Source organism: Bombus impatiens, unplaced genomic scaffold, assembly GCF_000188095.3.
Source record: "Bombus impatiens unplaced genomic scaffold, BIMP_2.2 scf_0109, whole genome shotgun sequence".
Lineage (NCBI taxonomy): Eukaryota > Metazoa > Arthropoda > Insecta > Hymenoptera > Apidae > Bombus > Bombus impatiens.
In genome coordinates, this window is record NT_176528.1 from 387613 (window position 1) to 413794 (window position 26182).

The 26182-nt window shown below is 33.2% G+C and overlaps 1 protein-coding gene across 1 annotated transcript in view; it reads right to left on the reverse strand.

The window, feature by feature from the left end:
* The window catches only part of LOC100744797 (cadherin-87A), a gene marked incomplete at its 5' end in the record, with an annotated part of 346103 nt that overhangs the window by 81269 nt on the left and 238652 nt on the right, over window positions 1-26182 (reverse strand). The window contains one exon of the mRNA XM_024364854.2: window positions 11442-11659. Coding sequence (XP_024220622.2) covers window positions 11442-11659 — 218 coding nt within the window. The remainder of the gene's footprint in view (window positions 1-11441; window positions 11660-26182) is intronic.

Genomic DNA, 26182 nt, shown 5'->3' on the forward strand with positions numbered 1-26182 from the left:
ATTACTTTATTTATCAAACCACTGTCTTATAAAAACGAATCTAATGTAGCTGTTTTTTTCAATACAATTTATATAATTATAATATACAATTTAAATAGAGTAAGTGTTTCGCAACAAATCTTCAATATGAGCGAAACTGGTTACGAAGAGTTCAAAGAGTTTTCTATATTTTGTTGTTATTATTATTATTTAATTTGTACTTTACAATTTGTCCAGCTGCACATTTGATAAATTTTTCTTAATTGCTAAATAACATGTGGATGGCTACCCCAGCGGGATACCATCTTCGAGTTTGACTATTTCATTTTTTTAGTGAAGTCAGGGAGGTGTTTTCTTTTTAGTCTTCTTTCTATGAGAGTGCTGCTCGCTTCAGCAGCCAGCTGGGTTAGATGTGTTGCTGTTCTTTTCTTGTATTTTTCTGCGTATCTACCGATTTCTTCTTTGGCCGTTGATATTTTTAAGTCTTTGCGTATATCCTCGTTTCTGACATATCATGGAGCGTTGACTATTGTTTTCAGTATCTTCGATTGTAGCGACTCTAGTTTATTTGTGTGGCTCATTGCTGCTGTCCCCCATAGTGGTATTCCGTACGTCCAAATTGGTTTTATTATCGTTTTGTAGATTTTTAGTTTATTTTCTATGCTGAGTTTAGAGTTTCGACTAGTTAGCCAGTACATCTGTCCTCTTTCTATCCGTATTTCCTCTATAATTGTTTTAGTGTGTTGTTTCCATGTAAGTTGTGTTTAAGTGGAGTCCTAGGTATTTAACTTGCCTCGTTTGTGTTATGTGCGTGCCATTCAATTGAATATTTGGTAGTTTCTGTTTTCTTAGTGTAAAAGTTTTCTAAATTGACCGTAGAACTAACAATGGCATAATATCTTATTCTGGTGTACTATACTTCACAGGTTTCCCTCCTCTCAGTTATCTTCTTATCATTATATTTATCCAATTCCGCCATAGAATTGCCCGTAGGAAACTAAATTTACGAAGCTTCAAGCTTACCAACGCGTTCAACTGTGAAATCCGAGAAAGCAGTTTTCCCTGGTCCTTGGAAAGCCACGCGGTGCAAAGCATATTCCTACTGCTCTGCTGGAAAACGGATGATCGTATATGAAGTGGACGTTATTAGTAGCTTTTCCAAGCGTAAAACCGTTCCACGAAGTCGCAAACATGGCAATTAATCCCGCGGGGAGTTGGCGTTTCGCAGAACGGAACCGCGGGCCAATTTCGACCCATCTATTCGCGCGGACCAATCGGCATTGATTTAATTCAGCCAAATAGGCCGGCGCACGGACATTTGGCCCGCATTGCGCGCGCTCACGCTAATTCACGAATGTGCGTAATAGCCGTCTGCATTAGATCGTTTCCGATAGCCCTTTGCCGCCCCTTTGTCGTTTTACGCTTCAAAGTCATATCGTTCGATAGAGCAGTGTGTTCCAACTTAATTACGCGATTGTCCGAACGACTTAATGGTTCGTTTGGTGGAAGAATTTTACGTCTTCCTCTTTCTCGTGACAAGTGCTGCGATGGTTAATGCGATCATTAGTTTTTTATCTACTTAAAAAAAAAAAAAAAAAATCGCATCGACTTGTAGGGATCATTACCAACCGCTTTGTATATGCGTTAGGTCGTGCTATAAATAATGCAGTCGTGGGTTCTCATATAGCAGATGAAAATAAAGTATTACGTGTTGACGATCGATAACTGATGCGAATGAATGATAACGAATGAATTTTCCTTTTATTATTTATTATGATTTTCTATCGTTGATTATCCCTTCCTTCTCTCCCACCTCCTTTTCCATCTTTTACCTATTAAAGGGGTGTCCTGAATTAGAATGTTCTAAAACAGCACTTATTTGTGATTTTTTTTAGAAGGGAAAGAAAGAAATGAATTTTTAAAGTAAAAAACAAAATTATAACAGATTTCTAAGCCTATTTCATGGGCGTCTTGTCGCTGCAATCTTCAATCGGCGGGAAAGATCCACCTCGTAATTCTTGACGGAAACAAAACACCAAAAAAGTATTAAATTATTATATATTTTTCTTCTCGATGAACTAAAAGAGAGGCAAGAAAAAACGTTAAATTAAAAATTTTGGTTGAAAAGAAAGTGTTCTTTAAAAAAAAAAATAAACTAAGGTGCTATAACAATTATTTAAATAAACTTTTTTCTGTCGTTGTTTAGTTCACTCAGAAGAAAAATATATAACAATTTAATCCTTTTTTGGTTTTTTGTTTCAGTCGAGAAGTACGAGGTGGATCTCTCCCGCCCTGCAGCGACAAGTCGCTCATGAAATAGGCTCAGAAATCTGTTATAATTGTGTTTTTTACTTAAAAAAAATTTTTTTGTATTCCTTAAATATATGTAAAACCATACTTCAAAATTCAATAACTTCAATTCTTTCTTTCCCTTCTAAAAAAAATCACAAAAAGAACGCTGTTTTAGAACATTCCAATTCAGGACATCCCCCTAAGTTTTTGGGTCCAATTTTTTAGAAACCCCGCTCATAACAACTCTCAGTGTTTTAAATCGGATTTTTAGAGAAATCTGTATGTAAAAATAAATGTTAGAAAATACTGTCAGTGCTTCGGGGCACAACATGGTTTCATACACTATTTATTTACAGACTTTTTACAGACTTTAACCCTCGCCCGTCCCACGCGTCGATTTGACACACTTTTCCGGTGAAAGATTATATTGTTCGACCATTTATGGAACGTTTTTTCTGAAACCGCCTGGCTTTGACGTGCGGATAAAATCCGATACCTTTGAATTGATGAGAATTAGCGTGGATGTGCGTGAACGACAAAGGCCAAAATTATCTTTCATACCATTTTAATTTATTTCATCGATATTTTACCATTGCGTGAATTTGACACGCGTGGAGCAAATTAAATTGCGAAAATGACGGGCAGATGTGTGTTAACGTTTGTCAAAGGTTTCTAGCAGAGACACAAGGAAAAATATCTTCAACTAAGAAAGAAATTTACTGTATAGCGAAATAGTGATTGGCAAAGTATATTATTATGCAGCAAAGTAAAAATAGAATGGGATAGGTTAAGCAAATAAGCAATTAGTTAACTAGAAAACGATAGTAAAGGCAGGTATGGTAAGTATGGAAAGATAAATGAAAGAGATTACAAGTGAAATCCATTTCACTTGGCCAGATTGAAATGAATAATAATAATAAAATATTACAGCAAACAAGTGAAATATTACGATATAACGAGAGGCAAGAAAAAACGTTAAATTAAAAATTTTGGTTGAAAAGAAAGTGTTCTTTAAAAAAAAAAATAAACTAAGGTGCTATAACAATTATTTAAATAAACTTTTTTCTGTCGTTGTTTAGTTCACTCAGAAGAAAAATATATAACAATTTAATCCTTTTTTGGTTTTTTGTTTCAGTCGAGAAGTACGAGGTGGATCTCTCCCGCCCTGCAGCGACAAGTCGCTCATGAAATAGGCTCAGAAATCTGTTATAATTGTGTTTTTTACTTAAAAAAAATTTTTTTGTATTCCTTAAATATATGTAAAACCATACTTCAAAATTCAATAACTTCAATTCTTTCTTTCCCTTCTAAAAAAAATCACAAAAAGAACGCTGTTTTAGAACATTCCAATTCAGGACATCCCCCTAAGTTTTTGGGTCCAATTTTTTAGAAACCCCGCTCATAACAACTCTCAGTGTTTTAAATCGGATTTTTAGAGAAATCTGTATGTAAAAATAAATGTTAGAAAATACTGTCAGTGCTTCGGGGCACAACATGGTTTCATACACTATTTATTTACAGACTTTTTACAGACTTTAACCCTCGCCCGTCCCACGCGTCGATTTGACACACTTTTCCGGTGAAAGATTATATTGTTCGACCATTTATGGAACGTTTTTTCTGAAACCGCCTGGCTTTGACGTGCGGATAAAATCCGATACCTTTGAATTGATGAGAATTAGCGTGGATGTGCGTGAACGACAAAGGCCAAAATTATCTTTCATACCATTTTAATTTATTTCATCGATATTTTACCATTGCGTGAATTTGACACGCGTGGAGCAAATTAAATTGCGAAAATGACGGGCAGATGTGTGTTAACGTTTGTCAAAGGTTTCTAGCAGAGACACAAGGAAAAATATCTTCAACTAAGAAAGAAATTTACTGTATAGCGAAATAGTGATTGGCAAAGTATATTATTATGCAGCAAAGTAAAAATAGAATGGGATAGGTTAAGCAAATAAGCAATTAGTTAACTAGAAAACGATAGTAAAGGCAGGTATGGTAAGTATGGAAAGATAAATGAAAGAGATTACAAGTGAAATCCATTTCACTTGGCCAGATTGAAATGAATAATAATAATAAAATATTACAGCAAACAAGTGAAATATTACGATATAACAATATTTTATGCTAAATTCACTATTTGCTATGAAGTTTAATCGTTCGTATTATATTTCTTTATTCATCTAAAATCATATTTACTTTATGGCTATTAATGATAACGTGCTAATCATTACGCTATGTGTAATATTATGCGAAAAAAAGTTTGAGCAACTTTACAGTAAGAAATAACAAAGATCTCAGATTTCTTTATACATCAATCACATTTAACGTTAAGTTTGGTTTCTTTGCGAGAGGATCTGGAAAAAGAAAGAAAACAAGGGAGATCGTATTTATTATCAGCTACTGGATCGTATTTCTATTTTCTTGAGGGGTTGAAAGTGGAGTTGCTGTTAATAAGGAAGTCTCTGCAGTGTCTGTAATATACGATTGCATGTAATAAATCAGTTTCTATTTGCAAAGATTAAAATAGTATAGAAAGATATCTCCGCCAATAAAATTTATTTCTTTAAATAATGTTTCAAATAAACAGCATCAAAGAACAAGTAATTTGCAACCTCGCTATTGAAATACGAAGTACAAATGAAGAGCTTCTTAAACAATTGTAAAAGCTCCTTGAAGAATAAATTTATGGTAAATACCTGCAAGTGCCAAGCTTAACTATTTTCTAGTCAAACAGTTCAATTGTTCTACGAAATTGTTATTTATTTTGTAAATATAAGAGCTACTACTAAATCTACGAATTTGATTTATTCAATTCATCCATTTTATCTTACGTTTGTCAATTAATATTTAACCGTAATTTAAGACTAGAAATAAATGTTCATTTCAAAATGCTTCCAAAGTATTTCCAAAACCTAAATATCGAACAATTTTGTGCGCTGGTAATTTCCACCGATAATTTTTATTTAAATTTTTATGAAGATGTAAAGAGACGTTTGCTCGCGTGTAAATAATTTACTGAATGGATAAAGATTCGACCGATGTTTTCCTGACTTTTTACTTCGATAAACCTTCTAATTCGGTCCGAAATCAATCGATCGACGCTGCTGCGAATCGCATACGATATTTATGATTTTCAAGTATAAATAGCTAGGATTATGTCTGGATATCGTAAATTACTAACATTGTTGTACTTCCGTTTTCATTGCCGTCATTTATCTATGCACCTCGATTATCGATTATCGGCTAGATTTTCCGAAATAGCTTTTCCATAATAATTGGAGCAGATCGATTCATCTTCATTGTATCTGAATATGATGCTCCGATGATATTACCGAAAATACGATTGTTTCTATAGATTCGAAAAGGCGATTAGTTTGTCTTCCTTCACGTATTTATCTACGATATCTATCTTCTCGTATGGAACTGAATAATTACTCCTCCGCCGGAAAATATTTTTCACTAACGCGGTCAGAATTGCGAATGTTTCGGTCCCTGGTCTGATTTCTTACTGTTTTAGATCTTGATAAAGTCTGAAAAAATTCCGAAAGTACTTGTTATAGTTCCTAATTTACTATACACGTGATGCTTTAAGCAAACGTTTAAAATTCGACGCGATAAAAATACAAATTTGACAGAAAGTTACGAAAAAATGGGAATTTCTTTTCAATTACACAGTTTCCTATTAAACAAAATATTAGAAAAATGTTACTGTAAGCTTTTACTCGTAAGACTATGATCTTTCAGAAAAATAGAAATAAATTCACCAGTCCTTAGAAAAAGTACAATTATTTTTTCAATGGAATATTTATTATTGAAAGATGATTTGTGTATCTCTGTATCTCAAATTTACTAACACATGAGGAACATAGGAGCTATACGAGACACTGAGGTGGTCGCCAAGATATTAGTATACATACTGAAATAATAAAAATTTGCATATGAAGAAATATATCTAGCAAAAGATTGACGTGGGCGGCAATATGAGTTGTTGAAGGCACAGTGCTCATTTTACTCTCGTGATATTCGAACCTGAATTGAACCAAGTGAACGGTATTTGGTTAGTCAAAGCCTTGTAGGTGTAAGCTTTTTTAGATGCAGGAACCACCAGGTCTGAAACCTTCGTTTCGGAAAAATTAAACAATGAAACTATTGTCTGAACTTCAATGACACATATTGATTTATTTTTTATTTTTATATTTTTAAGTTACTAAAATATTATACATTTCCGTTTGTAAAGATAGATCTGACAGGTCTCTGTGAATTTGGAACGTTTAAGAATGGAAGATCGCACGAGAAAAACGTAATATTTTCGCGTTTCGCAGAGGGACAATTTTTTAATTGAACACGTTGATATTTTTTAACTTTATATTACCAATTCCTCTCTTTTCATATGATTTTAGTTTAAAATGCACGTATATCTTCGCCACTTGCTTGAACGTTTCAAAAATACTGATTGTCATAATATCATGCCATTTCGTAAATTCATCAACTAATTGCAAAAATTTGAAAACTATTTGTTGAAAATAACAACATGAGTTCGTGCTCGCCATCCATATGCAAATGCGTTAGTTATAAGAAATAGTAACTAGAGGATGATCCTAGTTACAATCGATAAATTTAATCGATAGGCTTATAAGATGCTTTTTTGTTTTTATTCCTAATTTTTGTAAGCGCGTGCAATAAAGGTCTTTTTGGCTCAGAACGGTGTGATAGATTAATCCATTCAATAAAATAATAACTATTCTGATCTTACCCCTGAGTGTAGAAATAACAACACTATTTCCCAACTACGCACCATATATTTCAAAATTAGTGTCTATGTATTTTAGAATACTCGCCTCTGGCTATCAATTTAGTCTACAATACATACGCAATTGTTGAATATTACATTTCATCAGATTATTCAATTACTGTTTTCAGAGTTGCATAACAAACAAACTAATATGCAACAGCGTATTTCAAAGATTAAACGTCGACATTATAAACATATTGAAATACCTTGATATCTCGATTTTAGATTGCCGCTATACTACAAGCTATAAAAGAAGAGTATTGCTTCCTACGTCTAATATTACGTCTACGACATTATAATAAAGTTATAAAAACCTAATTTTTCAATTACTGTTTTCAGAGTTGCATGACAAATAAAATAATATACAACAGCGTATTTCAAAGATTAAACGTCGACATTATAAACATATTGAAATAACTTGATATCTCGATTTTAGATTGCCGCTATACTACAAGCTATAAAAGAAGAGAATTGCTTCCTATGTCTAATATAATAAAGTTACAAAAACCTAATTTTTCAATTACTGTTTTCAGAGTTGCATGACAAACAAACCAATATGCAACAGCCTATTTCAAAGATTAAACGTCGACATTATAAACATATCGAAATACCTTGATATCTCGATTTTAGATTGCCGCTATAGTACAAGCTATAAAAGAAAAGTATTGCTTCCTACGTCTAATATAATAAAGTTATAAAAACCTAATTTATTAACGAGGACACGAAGCAGACCTCAAGAAAACTTTTGGTCTCGGGATTAAAGTATCTAAGGCTTCTAAATCATAGTTAATTAGGATAGTAACACTCCTAACAACGTCTGCCCAATTTTACGACCTCGCTATATCATCGCGGTTGCTATAGGAGAACGTCCCCAAATTAAATTTCCAATCTCATCGTAGCTGCGCGAAAATTTGCTATAGAAACGTCTAATGATGAACCAAGTTTTGACACGCAGATAGACTACGACAAGTAATTCCACTCTTTCACAGACAGGTTTACGAACAGAGAGAAATGCTGGTTTCAGAAAACTCATGTAAAAGTAACATACTTTTCACGCGAACTTGTTAAATTTTTCTGTTTGTAAAAAATTATGAATTCTTTTACATCTTCGCCGGAAATATACGTTTGTTAACTGTCGCATCAGCATCAACTTGGATTTTCTGATACGTGAAATTTGTAAAATGTTGCAGTGCATCATATTTTTAGAAACATTTCATTTACATTTTGTTTTAATAGCATTGACGGACTTTGAAAAGTTACGCTTGCAAGCTTCGTTTACGCTTGTACGCTTCGTTTACGCCTGTGCGCTTCTTTCGCTACGACTACAACGCTTTGTTGTAAACTTCGCGATAGTATTTTTTACGCGATTAAGTCTTTTTACGATGTGTACCTTGTATTTTCGACGCGAAAAGCTCCGATCATATTTGGGAATTTTCATTCGAGACATTTTTGTACTGAAATCTTGCAAATTATTCGCAAGCTACCAACGATACTTAAAAATAACGCAAAACGATAGAAGGTTCAGAAATATATACATTGATCCTTTTTTTAAAATAGAAAATATCATCTTATGAAAAACAACAGTAACTTGCATTAATTACTAAAAATAGTTAACTATCATGATCAAACTGTAAACCTAGGTCCTTATAAAAGATTTATCAATTGCAGATATGAAATCGCAATAATCTTTTTACTTCATGTATCGTAGTATACATCAGCGATATTATTAGATATTATTAGAATTGCTTCGAATAAATATTTATCGATAAGATAATTATCAGTGCAATATTTTATCCGTGAAATAATTATTTACTATCCGTAACGAATTATTTTCTATGTTTATTCGAACAATAATACGAAAGATCGTGCGTTGCCATTTAATTTTGTACAATCATATACTGTATAGATATCAGGTACAATTCTTAGTATTAATTTACCAAATGAATAATTTACCAAGCAGGAATAAACTTTCCAATCTGATTAGTTATGAAAAAAGTTAGTCATGAAAGCCAATGTTACAACATCTGGAAATGTAGCTTGCAAATATAACTCTCGTTCACTACCATTCTCGATGTATCACGCAAATATCCACACACAATATATAATTTTATGCGAATACATTCTTATCCGAATAAGTTGTTGGATTAAATTTTTATACGGATAATTTCTGATTCGAACAAATTTTATTTTATTCGGATAAATATTTGTTCAACTGGATATTTATTCGTTAGCGACGACCAAAATCTCATTCTTTATTTTTATTCGAACGAAGTTTACATGTTACTGCACATAGAAAATTGTAACTTTATTTTCTCGAAACTTTCTTCATCGCTGAACTAACATCGCAGCTATTTCATCATCATTAAGATGCGACCTATGCACTGAGTTGTTTAGAAGACTCGTAGCAGCAAGTATCCTTACTAAAGTTCGTGTAGACTGTCATTTCATTTTAATAACGTGGTGTTTAAGTAGAACGTCTAGAAAACGAGCTCCTAAACTCACATTTAACAAATTTTATTAAGCTGATTGTATAACATTATCCAGGAAATGGAGAACAGAGAAGTGGATTTGCAGCATTGAGTGGTTGTTTGTTGTTACGAGAAGGATAGAAATACAAGCGAAATGTGGAAAAAGGATATACGCTGTACATATACGAAGACGCGAGAGTATGGTATTATACATATGTAAATAGCTTTTTTTGCTCTAAAACTGGTAATTTTTGTTTGGAAAATGCTGACAGCCGAGCATGTATTATTAATAACAATGAGATAAAGTGTGTATAAAAAAAAAATCTGTGCTCATAACTTTATACTGTACAATTTTATATTCATGCTGCAAATTTTTTTGTATATTCTCTGTATTTTTGCAAACAGAACGTACATTTTAATTCCTAAAGATTGAAATGTTTTCAGTCACTGAGATTCGAAAAAACTATTTATTGCAACAGTAATTCATTGGCAAGAAAAGTAAAATGTGTTTTGAAGAGGTGATCCTTCATCATGCTATTATTCATAAATCACAGGATTTTGTTAGTAAACTAGAACAGACGCGAATCAAATTTCTAACATTAAAATGATGTTACTTATGAAAATCGAAATTATTCTTATGAAATTATTTTTAATTATAAAATATATATATATTTTTTTTTAATTTTATTGTAGAAATATTTTACCGAACCTTACGTTTAAAATTGGCAAATGTCTCGTAATTTATGCAGAAGGGTAGACGTATACGTAAAGTATGAATAAAAATTAAGTAAAAGCTTCTCGGTAAAAGTTAAAAGTAAAAATATTTCCTTCTGAGGAAAGATTAAAGTAAAAATGCTCCTTTCCGTACGAATAAACAAAACAAAATTTTCTTGCAAGCAAATGTTTTTGTCTTTTGTTTTGACTTCATTGAAAAGTTGAGAACATGGTCAGAAAATAAGCAAAAGTAAATCAGAAGAGAAAAATGATTTACACAACAAATTGCTTTTATCAAAACGGTATCAATTTTTGTAGTCTTCGTTTAATCTGTCCCTAAATTTCACATCCTAATGTGACACAATGGTAAAAAGCCAATGATATGAAGAGATATATAATTAATCTTGAAGATTGTTTTATTAAAATTTCGCATTGATCGCAAAGAATAAAAAAGATGCAGATCAAAATGCTTTAAAAAAATTGTTCTTTAAGTGGCAAAATAATATAATTTTTTTATCAGAAATGTGTGTAAAATTGACACGAGGGACAGGTCAGTGTTAAATACCTTTTCGAAGTTATTTATATAAAATATCGTTTTTCTAATTGCAACGACAAAATCAATTTTTGGGAGCATCATATATTTCAAACCATGTTCAATAATATACATACCAAGGTCAATAATATACATACTTCTGGAAAAAGTAAATGCATTTGTTTGCTGAAAGTTAAAGGTAAAAACGAAGAAAAGCTAATGCTTATTTTTTATTCATTAAAAGTATTTCCTCTATCTTGTCAAAGTAAAAACTACTATCTTCTGTTTATTCATACCAGTTCTTCTTAATTCTTCACAAGTATACTAATTTTGAACTTTCTCCAGACTTCGATACAAATTCTCTAACGATACTCGATTCTTTCATCGCGAAAGAAAATTTGAAGCTTCATAACGTTGTCAAAAATGTTCGAATTTCATCGGAAATTTGCCAAAGTTTTTCTTCGATATTTTTCTCACGATACTTACAAACAATAAGAATTCAAGTAACCTAATACTCTATTAATTACATACCACGGTTTATAGTTTCTACCTGTTCTAGATTTATTTTTATTCGTTTCGTTCCACATTAAACATCCTGTGAACACATCGACATCCAAGCAAAGAGGGAAAGAAAACAGCGGGGGATTTGACTTACCTCGCGATTGAGAGGTTTCGCCAACGTGATAACGCCAGTGCGTGGATTTACGACGAAATGGTCCGTGAGTTGTATACCATATTTCACTGGCGATCCTTCGGGATCGTGGCCCTTAAGGACGAACACTTCCGTACCGACTTTGGTTGATTCTGAAAGCGGCAGGCCCGCAGGGTATCCACCAGGTTCGAGGATAGGTGGTTCGTTTACATTGTTGGCGCCTGAAACAACAGAGAAACCATTCTTGTTTTCAGTCGTTCTCCGACAACCGAAGTTTGAATTATCGTTTATGTTAAACGCATAGCGCAAGAGTAATTTTAACTGCTCTGTATTTAAAAAATAGATATTAAGATAAATAAGTCAATTTTCGACTTATTGAAAGATTGACATAACTGATTATAAGAGAAGTAGATTTGTCAAGGAGAGGAAATCGGTTTGACGTGGAAAATTATTATTGGCTCGTTCGAGAAGTACGTAGCGAAATCGAAGAAATATTTCAAGATATATTTTTATAAAATTAGATTTCATCAAGCAGTATATATACATAGATACGTATAATATTTACTACGCTATCGATATTGAAATATTATTTGTTTCCATATTTGGACATTTCGTTATGAATAATCATTGAATAGCTTAGACAATATAAAAATACATTTATAGTTTTCTTTGATGAGAGAAAGAAGATTTTTGGGACGATAGAGTAAATGCTTTATTTAATCTGTTCGTAAACGATACTAGAAAAATTTGTTAAAAAGATAATTAAACACACATCGTTGATTAAGGGGGATTGCCGTGTGACAATAATAAAAGCAAGTGATCTTTGTAAATTTCTCTTACTCTGAAATGTTTTTACTCTATTAGCTATATGAGATTAGACATTTTCAGGATGTAAATATATAGCCTTGAAGTAGGAATAATTTTGAATAATTCTTGAATTGTAGTTTTTTAATTCCAGTTCTTCTTATCGTTTAACTTTTTGAATTGGCGTGCTCCAGAATTGAAAAACTAATTGATTAATCCAATTTTGGATTCGTTTACTTTACTACGAATTTCTCTAGGGATTGAACATCAAATTTCTGTTCGATTGTTTATTTGTAATATTTTTTCGAACAACCTAAACCCAGTTTACCTACCGAGAAAGGTAAATTTATCTTCTAAACGTTAGAATTCTCCAATTCTTCATTCAAAAATATTTTTCTTTCGAAAATAGATTCAATCCCAGCGTAAACTGTTTGACCTTAAGAAAATCTCGTAACTTTTGCATTTCGACGACTGTGACGGATGCTATACTGCGCGCTAACAATGGTTATATTATATTGTCAAATTTGATCGCAAAATTCGTATAACATACGATAAGCAATAAGAAGAATCCAAATAAAAATATTATATCTCGAAAAAGTTTCGTCTCGCATAATTAGCAATTAGTTGAAAAGAAAATTCACAAAAATCACCTGCTCTTCTTGCTGTTGCACGAGAATCTCCCCTTAAATACGCGTCATATGTGTGTATGTGTGATAGTAAAAAGCTCTTTGATGCTGTTTAAAAGAATGATAAATATTAATTTAATTATATAATTCTGATTAAATAACATTTAATTATATATTGAACGAAGAAAGCAGTTTATTGGAATTTCAATCTGATAAAATACATACGTCAGATTCTCATAACTGGATGCTACATTGGATATAGTTAAAACATCCGATGTGTTAACAAGAAATCTTGCATTAAGTCAACGCAACCTTTCGCCGCAACAGTTGTAGAACGTTGCAGAACAGAACACAGCACTCTCACCTCAACTGTTCCTAACAGTTGCAAGGACTTCGCTTAGTAAGTTTAGCAAATTTATTGTTAGCCGAACTAGTGGTTCACGTTATTATATTATTGCCACTTCATTACAATAGATAGACTGTCTAAAATGTTGCGGTTGGAATTTCAAATGGCTGAAAATTATGGGGCAAATTTATCTATCCGAGAGTACCACGCGTTTCTGTAGCAACGTAAAGAATAATGAAGAAAAGAAGGTGTTAAAAGAATGTTAAATGAATTTTATATTTAAAACGTCTTTTCTGTGGAATTTCCTCTTTAATCTTTGCATGTTTCATAAATCTTATAAGGCAGCAATTTATTAGGTTGGCGCATAAAAATATCCTTCCGAGTAAAATCACGTAAATTTCACTGAAATGCCTTTCATACTATTCTTCTACTCTATTCAAACGATTAATCCTCTCAAGATTGGGTTCTTTGTTTTTTAAATCGATTCAATTCTAGAAATCATCATCAATTTATGTTTCCTCGAGCGATAGATTAATGTCACCGACACTCTTCGATATTCAACAATTCAATTTTCGATATCTAAAAAATGTAATGTTCAGCGCATTTGTTATACGAAATTTAACATAATGATCTGTGAGAATTAAATATCGAGCAAAATTTAACGCAGCTATCGCGGACTAATTTTAATCTTCGGAGAAATGATATTTCTCTTTGTACGAATTTACGTAATATTGGTTTGCATGAATAAAGCAATTTACTGGAATTTATTAATTTATAAATTAAATTAAATTAAATTCTATTAGCAACTTTCTGCTCGTTGTGTCAAATGGGCACACATCCTCTATGGATCGTCGCTAGCTTATTAAGAATTAACAATATCATCAGCATTCGCTCATTGGTTATGAATCATTAAATATGGATCGCAGTATCAAGAAATACCACGCTTTATCAGACAAATTATACAATTGTTGGATTTCTCATAATTTCATCGCGATTTCCAAGGAATTCGAATAGATGAAAATATGAGCGTTGGTGGATATCGCGTCTGTGCTTCATGGCTTTTAATTGACACAAAGCTTGTGGATTGCTAATTATAGTCATAAAAGATACAACGAAGATGTGCAGAGTTCCGGGGAACGAAACAAACGATTCAAAAGTCACGATATCGTATTTCGTTCGCGTAGTTTGCATTTATCTGTACTTTTAATAAATAGGTTTACTTGATATTGGGAATAGAGTTACAAACAGGACTGTTGGATTCGACTATCAGGCCAGGACTTCGATTTCAAAGAACAAAATGAAGCTATTAAGCGTAACGTTGAAACGGAAACTCTTTTGAAGAGGAATTTACAGAACACATAGGCTACTCTCAGCTTCCAAAGCTTCGCTTAAGCTGTTATTGATCGCGAGAATTTTTAATGTTATTAGCGTTTTCTTTCTCTTTTTTTTTTATTTAAGTATTACTAACTTGTAACGTTTACTTTAATTTTCAACAGAACTTTACATGGTATTTTACTTTAATATGCAATTTGCAACGAATTCTGCTTTCAATATTATCCCATCATTTGCGTCTCCGATATTTTGGATAATTTCAGCTTATACGAACGGGTATCGGAATTATAAAATCATATAAAAATAAATATGTTTCGTTTTATTCAAATCTACGTATATTTTCCATCGAACACTTTTTAATGGAATACGAATAAAACCAAATCTATTATGAAAATTCAATGAAATTAAATCTGTATTACCTGCGATATTATTACTAATAATAAATATTATAAATAAATAATATAAATATTTTATATAATTATTATAATATATAAATTATATTAATATAACCCATCTGCAAATTAATGATAATGACGTTGTTTCAGTGGAAACAACGGTTGTCATGCTATTTTGCCACATTTAAAACAATTTTTTTCATTTTGTTTCATTCAGTTTAAAACAATTGTTTAAAGTAAAATACAGTAAATATATATAAATAAAGTAAAAATAAAGTAAAGTTTAGCAATTATTAATGGTTTAAAAATATGATTTTTATATTATATAAAATACGCACCAGTTTTATTAGTTCACACAAGTTCACATTTGTTCATTAAAATAAATAATCAAAAATAGCGTTTTGGTCTTTGAATAAGTTATATACAATATAAAACGTAGTTCAGCAACATTATCAAGCAAGTAGAGTACGCCTTCTGAATAATCGAGATAGGTCACGTATCACAAAATTAACTCATTCACAATTTTGGAAAAGAATATCAGTTCATTATGAACCAAGCACGAATACTATTCCGAACCATTTCTTCCGCTGCAACAAAGTTTCCTCTGTCAGGTCATACTTCGAACGTCGAAAAATTGTTGAAACAAACGAAATGTATTGAATTATAAAATTATATTGAATTGTGATTTCAACCGAATTGCTGATTTAAAGCTATCACATATTACATATATTTGATCAATCAGTTAACGAACAAATAAACGAACAATAAACGAAAATGATTATGGAATGCGTTTTACGATTTTGAAATAGCCGAAATATTTCGTAAAACAATCCAATAGAAATATTTAATTATAATAACGCAAATATTATTTATAACCAAATAAGAAAAAAAAGTGAGAAAAATATCATCTAGCCACGACGTATTTGAATCGATTCCAGTGGAAAATCGTTGTAAATTTGGCAGATCGTATTGATCTGCCGGTAATTCATGAAAGCATCGGACAGGTATGTAGAGAGCTACGAGACGTAATTGACATTAATTAATTAAAGCATCGCATCTCCTCGAAATGTCTATTGTTTTAAGTACATCCGATTCTAGACTGCAACGATTAACAGCGTGCACAGTGAAACAGATTATGATTGATGCATGTCTCCGCACCGATATCGATTTTTCTCTGCAGATATTCTTAAACCTGTCGATAGTCAATTTCGTTTGAGAAATACCGAGTTTATCAAGCCGTCGTCGTATTTTATCCGCGAACGTTTGATCGACGATCAATGCGTCCCACGTCACGAGATATTTTTCGGATAATCGAGTTAAAATTGTCTTACGCCGCGCTCTCGAGCACGAACAAATCGATATATGGCGTTGATGCAAATAAAAATGCCAATGAACGAACGAGGAAAGACAACGTTTTCACTTTCTAAGAAGAAATTTAGGAGAACGTCGTATTCCACGTCGATTGATCAACTTGTTTTGCAAACGATCTTGTCTCTCATTTTAGATTTTCCACTCTTAAACCAAAGCACTGCGATCTCTGGGTTTCTTCCATTCAATCTTTTACTCATTTTGGCAAACACGAAGATCATGCGTATCAATGACAATTATTTCATGTTGTGGCCAAACTTGAGATATAACTGAGCGGTTAAACCGCAGGATAGAAGAGCCGTAGAAGACAAAAGTAATTTTAAACGGATTGAGATTCCTTCAGCGTGAAACATTCTATCCTTTACAGTCAAGCCATCTCACAATTCCGCGAACAATTTCTTAGTTCCCCTAAACAAAGCGAAACAACCGAACGTAGGAAACTGCCGAGTGCATTTACCAGCTGAAACAAACGACGGTCCTCCAATCTTGCGGAACCTTTGGTACTGAAGCCGGAAAAAAAAAAAAGAAAAAAGGGATGGTCGAGGCAAAGAAAGTAAGTTTGGACGTGGCGCGCAGGTTTCCCGGGAGTCGCTAATTCGTTGGGAACAAGGCGGCCCCATAAGTCCGAAAAGTCATAAAACTATTAGAAAGTTGGCAAAGTAGCTTCGTCATCGTGGCGTTGGCGGAAGTTTGGAAAGCCGGCCAAACTATGTATACCAGACCTAATAGATACATCAAGCTGTAATGTGGAAGGCGGGTGCTTCTCCGAGAACGTATTTCGCTCAACTCTTAGCGATCTTCTTGTTACTTTTTTCTCCTGTCTTCGCGCCAGAACCGCGTAAAACAACAAGAAACTGGCTATATGTGTCGGGCATCTGCGCTTTTCCACGTATGCTTCCGGTCGTCGTTGTTGGAGAACAACGGACGTCGAGGGTCAACAATAATCGTTAGAGCGTAACGATGGCTGAGTTTCTCTCGGATCTCGTTTCTTGCTGATTCTGCCAACGATTCCTGCCTTTCGCAGAATTTTTCCCATTATCGGCCGTGTGCCATAGTTTAACTGTGTTATTTGTTTGTTACATAGAATTTGTTTGATGTCGCTGTACGACGTGCTTCGCTCAATCACTCAAATACGATACTGTTGCGTTTAATTAAAATGCTTTAGAGAAAATTGAAATAGTAGAATGTCCTTCCTATTATTGAGTTAGCGACTAATTAGGTGGCAAAAACATTACCATCTAATGACAAAATCCGCAATCACTTAGTTGCCAACCGAATATCTTCTGTCTTTCCAGTTCGTCGAAACTATTTGGTAATTGTTTCATCAGAATTTTCTATATAATTGTAAAGACAGGCAACGTAGATATTATTAGGATGAGATACGACGTTCGTTAGACTTGTAGAATTTCTAGATTTCGATATTTTTTCAACGTGCTTTTTGGAATAAAAAATATTGGGAAAAAAATGTTCAAACAGAGATTGCAATAAGTGCAATCTTTTTTTGTACATTCAACCGTATGACCTCACAACGTTCGCTCACAATTTCACTGGCCAGGTGCAGTCTAAATAGCTGCTATAAATTTCCCCGACATTAAAGAGCGTCCGAGTAACTGACCCCAATGATCTTCCAAAATACGTCGTCGCTGACGCTTTCATACGACTACGTAAATTGTGGAAGAAGGGGCATCGTGTGTAACGCGATGTCGCTATTTCGTGACGTTGCATTTAAGATACGACGATAGGTCATCATCTTGTCTAATGCGTCCACGGTTTTCCAGCTTCTACGTTGGCTGCTAATTAACCCTCATATGCAGTCTCTCAGCCTCATTAACCAGGTTACAAAGACGAGGGTAGATCACAGCGTACTTGTATTTGTTCGAGTCACATTTTCATATATGAATATACATATGTGATAAGGTCTAAGTGTCTAAGTGTAAGATTTTAATCCTCCTGTTTTTACTCGCATTAAGATAAATAAGAACCACTAACTTGTTCTACTTATTTTGTACAAGTTGATACTTTGTTCGTATTATTATTAGTTCTGGAACAATTTTCAGAATAATTTTGTTAATCAGAATTTGCACTTTTATAGGACATACGTATAGGTTCAAGGACACAACTCTTTATTTTATAAATCGATATGAAAATACACATTGTAATAAATTTTGCGTTTATCGAGTTTATTTCTGAACTGAATTACGCGCTTTTGCAGAAAAGCGCAGCAACAACAGTTCTGGCGAAAATTTTGTAAACATTTTTGTAGTATTCACTGAAGAGAAAGAGTGGTAAACCAATATAAAACTGGCAATTAATTCGGAATAATTATTCAATAACTTTCATCTCGTACGAGATTTTTCAGAACAGCGTGGCACTATTATTTCTATGTTTTTCAAACGTAGGCAAAAATACCAATTTTAATATTAGAAATTATGACAAAAATGTCAATTGCATGAATTTGCAAAGTTTTACTCTTTCATATTGTATTTTTAAATACTTTGCTAAATTTTTAAAGCCAAGGGGATCTAATACCAAAAATTTCCTTTAATTAAATCTATTAATTAGAAAACGGGAGCGTTGGATGTGTCTTCAAAACGAGATTTAAGCAACTGTATAAATTCTTGATGAAGCTGCGGTTGCAATAGATATTTTCAATTTAAGAATAGATGAAATATGAAACATACATATATATAAATTGTAATATTAATATTTAAAAAAACAATTTGAAGATATGAACACCGGCTGATCACTTTTTTCACCAATCTAATAAATTAATTACTTGAAATCCAAAAATATCGTATTTAATACTTCATTTCTATAGTCTAATACCTTCCAAATTTATTACAAGACAGAGATATAATTTCTAATATGAATCGACAACGCAATTATTTATATTCTACGATATAGTTAGCATGTAAACATCGTATGCGTTATGCCAAAAAATATTATGTGACACATCACACGTGCATCACTACTACTATGTCGTTATACCCGATACTAAAAATGCATGAATTATTAACATGCGGTCAAATCATAAATATTAATAATACTTGCGATCTGTGGCATAATCTTCGATATAATATTCGCCGCGTGCAAAACGGCTAATAAAATATAAGGAAGAACTTAAAAAGCAACGAGAAGACTGCAGAATCATTCTTTCCTTTCCGATTGTTTCCATAATTGATGACCGAAGCAGCTACCCAGCAAGCAAATGGAATTATTGATATCCAAATATTGGATGTACTGTACCGTTCTTCGTGAAAGCAAGTATCAGACACGAAATGCGAAAGAAAGACGTAATGTACAGCCAGAAAACCAATAATGTGATTTTTATTACTATCTCGGTTGTACAGTATGTTTCCTTCGTGTCATTATAAGACATCGTGTATTCTTATGTATATTTATTTGACAGTATAGCACAGGAACCATAGTAGCGATAGATGATATAACGATTGAAAATCTTGTTTTTAACTTATCCGGACTAATAAATAGGAAGACAAAACTATTCGCATCATGCGAAATTTAATTTGTTCGAATACGGATTAAGATTAATCTTAATTATATGTAATTGTAAAGAAGGACGTAATGTACAGTCAGAAAACCAATAACGTGATTTTTGTTACTATCTCGGCTATACAGTATGTTTTCTTCATATCATAATACATCGTGTATTCTTATGTATATTTATTTGACAATATAGTACAGGAACCATAATAACGATAGATGATATAACGATTGAAAATCTTGTTTTTAACTTATCCGGACTAATAAATAGGAAGACAAAACTATTCGCATCATGCGAAATTTAATTTGTTCGAATACGGATTAAGATTAATCTTAATTATATGTAATTGTAAAGAAGGACGTAATGTACAGTCAGAAAACCAATAACGTGATTTTTGTTACTATCTCGGCTATACAGTATGTTTTCTTCATATCATAATACATCGTGTATTCTTATGTATATTTATTTGACAGTATAGTACAGGAACCATAATAACAGTAGATGATACGACGATTAAACGATAGATTTTGTTTTTAAGTAGAGTCGAGCCTTATGCGGACAAATAGGAAGACAAAATTGTTTGCATTACAGATTAAGATTAATCGATGGTTTTTTTGAATATTTATGAATCCCATATCTGTTTGACTGCTGAGTCACATAATTCTTTCATCAGAATTGCCTAGAGTAATTCTCGTACCTCGCACCATCAAAGCCCTTTTTCGAATGCTTCGCCATGACAAGGCGCGTCTCCATTAACACTCTCGTTTGCTGTTTCCATTTGAATAAAATCGTCATTATCATCGCCAGTGTCGCGTGAAGCCATTTCATTACATCAGCGTATTTAAGGTTTTCCTATGTTCGTCAGCATCTGAGAAATCCACGTGCCTTGCATAATTCTCAATATCATTTTCTTTTTTTCTAATGTCCGTGATCATGACTTTTCCAACATCGTGTACTTTTGCTAATTCTGTTCCATTTATACCACTTTCGAGTTCTTTAATTATGTCGTATCTTGTTTCCCCTTATAAATTCATGCAAATTCTTACAATCAGAATTCCCTCAATCGATAAAACGAAAGAACACACAGTACACGAACATTAATAAAATATGTAAATATTTGAAACGAAAAAAGGCGTCCATTACTGAGGGACATTATATCCGGATAACAAAACGTTCTGATATTACTGTATTACTTGCAGAATCATGGAGAAATAAATATCTTATTATATACATTAACATAATTATAACCTTTCAACGGAATTGCGATATCATTAAGAAAATCTTTATCCTAATATCGCGCGTTATTTCAATATCCTTTATAAACACAGAAATCGAAATAATAACAACAAAATACGTATCGTATCGAATCCGTAACGTTCTCCCAAAGCTACGATAAATGTTAAAATGAGAAACATAATTACAAAGATATAATAATTGAGAAACAAGAGCGAAAAGATCAGATCAGTTTCACTGACATTTTCCGTTTCAGAAGTATACATATTTGGTATTTTATGCAGTACCGTTTCCCTCAAGTACGATACGAAACGATAAGGTGGTCTTTTCACGGCACAAACCCGTTTTTATTACCACGCTTATCTGTTTACGAGCCGTCTCTTACATAAACTAGCAGGATGCAGCCCCTTTTAGGCTGACTCCGGTATTATCAGTAGCTTTGATTCACGCCGTAAAATCGGGGCTCGACTTTCCCACACGAAAGGGGACGTTTGTTTGCGCTTGCGTTTACGCGTACTATCAACCTTCGCAACATTATTTCGACTGACATCCAGCTACATTCATAACATTTCCTACTGGCAAAAAGTTAATATCAGTTTTTTGTATATGCAGGCGTAAAAGCAAATGCAGACGTTCTATTTGATAGCCATCTTGGGGAAAATATAAATTCGCAATGTACGATCCACGTAGACATATTAACTTTTAATACGTCTGTGCATAAAATACGGAGGATATAAATAATAAATTTAAAATACGCGTAGATACTTGGGAGAAAAAACGTTTGAGCTTCGCGCGATTGTCAGCGTAGAATAAATGAAATTTGTGAAATAATATACGTGAAATGTTCTTACGCTAGCAGTATGTTATGATATGTTATACGATTCTACGCTTACAACAAATGCAACTATGGGGAACAGCGAGTAATTCCAACATAGAAATTCTTCAACGATTTCAATGAAAAACTCCAAGATCCTTAATAGATGCAGCTTGGTATGTTACCAACGAAACAATACATCGCGACCTTAAGATACCTACAGTTAAAGAAGAAATATCCAAATTCTGTAATAGATGTAACATAAAAATTAACAATCGCCAAAATCCACCAGTTACTCAAGTACTTGACACGACGGGTCAGATCCGTAGGCTAAACAGACATTACCCTTTAGATTTAAGCATTAAATTCAACTAGAATCAAAAATACGATAAACACTTGTTATTCAAGTTATAGTACCACGCCAGAATAATTTACTTATAATTCTCAATGAGAATTGATTGTAAAATTCCTACAAATAAAAAAAAAAAACAAATGGATACAGTGTAATCGCATTTAAATGTTAATTTCTCATTCTTGAAAATTTTTTCCTTACATTACCCTTACTAAAATATCAATAATAAAATTTATAATGAAAAAATATATGCTTGCACGATTTTACGATATCGAAAATTTCTAGTAATTTGTTTCCTTTTCTAAATTTGATTTAACTTTCAAAACTCAACGATCGATACAGCGGAACTTTCATAAAGTTTCTCATTCTATTTTCGTTTATTTAATGAACATTATTCCGCAGCTTTTGTACGTCCAGCAAAAATGCTTTAATATTTAAAGCCAAGTAATATCACAGGGATTTCATTTATCGTTAAACATACCTAATTTCCAGGTTCTCGCTCAAAGGCAGGTTGAAATTCATTTTTCTTTTTTTTACGCTAATCTGTTCTATGAGAATGCAATAGCTCGCGTATGCTTTTTTCCCCGCGGACAGGACTTGATCTCAAAATGCGTTATAATTGGACATTCCGATGCAAATTTAATTAGCTCTGTCTTTTGGTGTACTTCTACAGTAGCTAACAAGCGAGACGAAAAATTCCAGCAAAATGAATGACCGAACAATCGCAGGACAAAGAACGAAGAATGAAAGAGACATAAGCGATGATCGCAGGCAAAGAAATATTCGTGTTTGACGAGAAGGATTTGGCTTCTTTTTATCAAGCAATTAAAAAGATGGGTATTATCCAAGTAATTTCTTTCAAATTAGACGATGAACAAAAATTTTAATTTATATTATAAAATTGTAAGAAAAAAGAAATAATGTAACGTAAAGAAAATTACTAATAATGTATGAATATTTATATATTGTATGAATATTTATAAATTGCTGTTGATTATAAATTTATATATTCAATTATTAATTATCAGAGATTATTAAATTTGCGCGGGTGCGATCGGAAATGTAAATTTCTTTATTGATGTGAAATATTCGTAGAAATATAATAATTGGAATGTACGAAAAATAGAATAATTTAACAATAGAAAAGATAGTGTTCAACGAATTTGTATCGCAGTAATTTATGATATCTGGTTTTTAAAAACGTTCACTTTCATAAGTTTTCCTCTATCGATAATTCAAAATTCATCTTTGCTTTTCTACAAATTTCTATCAAAATCGAATAACATGTTGTTCTTCCTGTGAGTACGAAATAATTGTGCAACAGAAACATAATTTTACACTTCTAAGTTTGCGATCAAACTGTTCGTTATAAACAATTTTATACAAACACAGGATATAATATTTGCTAATTGTAGATTTCTTGTAGAGAATACCGTAAGTGTAAAAATTAAACAATATTGTTATCACGTGATGTCCTATGTGTCAAAAAGGAATTTTATAACACAGTTCAAGAGCAATTACCATTTGTAAATATTAGCTTGTCCGAAAAGTATCTTTCTTTCACAAACGTGTTTTTTACAACAGTGCACCTTCGCACAAATGTGAAACCAAGTCTGTGAAATGTCACGGTGTTTATCTCAACAGAACAAAATGGATCGTACGTAATTCGACAAAATAATATAAAACAAAAAACGTTGTGCGTCTATTATTTCCTCATAAAACGAAAGAAACTTTTCGGACAACCTAATAATTACTTATTAGTAATTATTGTAACTATTCTGTCAAAAGGCGATGTCTTAAAATATTATTAAGCGATAAACATGCAATAACACATGAACAACAACAACTACTTGAAATAGTATAAAATATACTTTTGTAATAAAAATGCAAAGACCACCTCAAAAAAAAATTTTTTGTTTTATATAAAAATTATCTAAAGACAAGCAAGATTGGTACTAGCAGTGCTTGGAAATGTAAGTGAATGGCAGGTTCAGTTTTCCCTAAAACTAAGATACACAGACAAGCTTCTCCACAAATACAATGTTAGTGGGAAAGATAGAAAATTTTGTGATGCATGTGGATTATTTTGTACATTGAAAAATTAAAATGTTACAATAATCAAAGCAAATGAAACTTTGAAAATAATTTTCAGTCAGATGAGCTTTTCCTTTCTGCTAAAAAATTCGATGTTCAGCGTTGTCCGCAACAAATCTTCAATTATCGTTCTCATTTTCTTTCACAGTAAATGCAACAATATTACATTTACACTGAGAAAACAGAAACCACGAAATATCCAATTGAATGGCACGCACATAACACAAACGAGGCAAGTTAAATACCTAGGACTCCACTTAGACACAACTTACATTGAAACAACATACTAAATCAATTATAGAGAAAATACGGATAAAAAGAAGACAGATGTACTGGCTAACTAGTCGAAACTCTAAACTCAGCATAGAAAATAAACTAAAAATCTACAAAACGATAATAAAACCAATTTGGACGTACGGAATACCACTATGGGGGACAGCAGCAATGAGCCACACAAATAAACTAGAGTCGCTACAATCGAAAATACTGAGAACAATAGTCAACGCTTCATGATATGTCAGAAACGAGGATATACGCAAAGACTTAAAAATATCAACGGCCAAAGAAGAAATCGGTAGATACGCAGAAAAATACAAGAAAAGAACAGCAACACATCCAAACCAGCTGGCTGTTGAAGCGAGCAAAACTCTCATAGAAAGAAGACTAAAAAGAAAACACCCAACTGACCTCTTCACTAAAGAAATAAAATAGCCAAACTGCAAGATGGTATCCCGGTGGGAGTAGCCATCCACGTGTTATTTAGCAATTAAGTTTGAAAAATTTAGCAAATGTGCAGCTAGACAAATTGTAAAGTACAAATTAAATAATAGTAAAAAAAAAATTTGTCTTTCGCCGCATCGGAATAGCGGACATTTAGCGCGCAAAGTAGCGGCTATCTTTAGCTTCGACAATTAGAACCGAGGAACGTGGTTATCTGAGTTTGTTAAAGCAGCTGAAAGTAGATCATTTACAAAGCTTCTAGCTGGAAAATATAATGCACCCTCCCGATCGATGGACAATCAGATATCTCAACGAGAAATAAGATTTCACGAGCCTGCTTATCCGAGGAATCTCGAGTTACGAGTTACGAGCGTATCCGTCAGCATCCGGAAATTGAATTCGGCCGTAGTGGAAGTATAAAAATAAATCTTAAACGCGGATATCCCGGGTGCAGCCTCTAGCCAGACAAAGGAGCGAGGTTTAAAGGGCACGACGAAGTAAGGTACGTTACAAGAGAAAGAAGCTATTAGGAATTGATTCTGTGTAGCAGTCAAAGGCTTTCAGCGATTCTCGAAAAGACGGGCGACGGGGAGAGGAGGGACGATCAAAGGGAAAGGCGAGCGACTGTTTGACGGGAAAAGGGAAATCATTAGCCGGGACGGTGTCGTGTGGAACGTGACTGAAATCTATTTGGATGGTGTGGCGTTGATCGAAAGGAAAACGCGATATATTTCGCAGGAGATGCCGGGAAATCGTGCTGTCGACTTTGATAATGCGTTGGCTAACCGGCTGAACGGATATATCGCGTAATAACATCGAAATTCCAACGATGCGCGAAGAATCGAAAGCGACAGGACTGGTTTTATCGTATCGAAGGCTTCCCTGCTCGCCGCACACCGGTGGAAACAATTTTCGCTATGTGAAGAATTAACCAGCTTCCTCGGGCTGACAAGAGTTTATCGCGGCTGATACGTCGATTTTCTATGAACGTCGTGAATTCCATGCGGATTCGGGCCGAACAACGGCAGGATGAAAGAGAATTCGAAACGCGCGCATCGAATACAGAGGCGACGGCCGCGCGACACACACCAACCGGCCAGAAATTGACGTTCTTCTGTCAGCTTCATCCCCCCGTTCATCGTTCGCTTTGAAATTTCC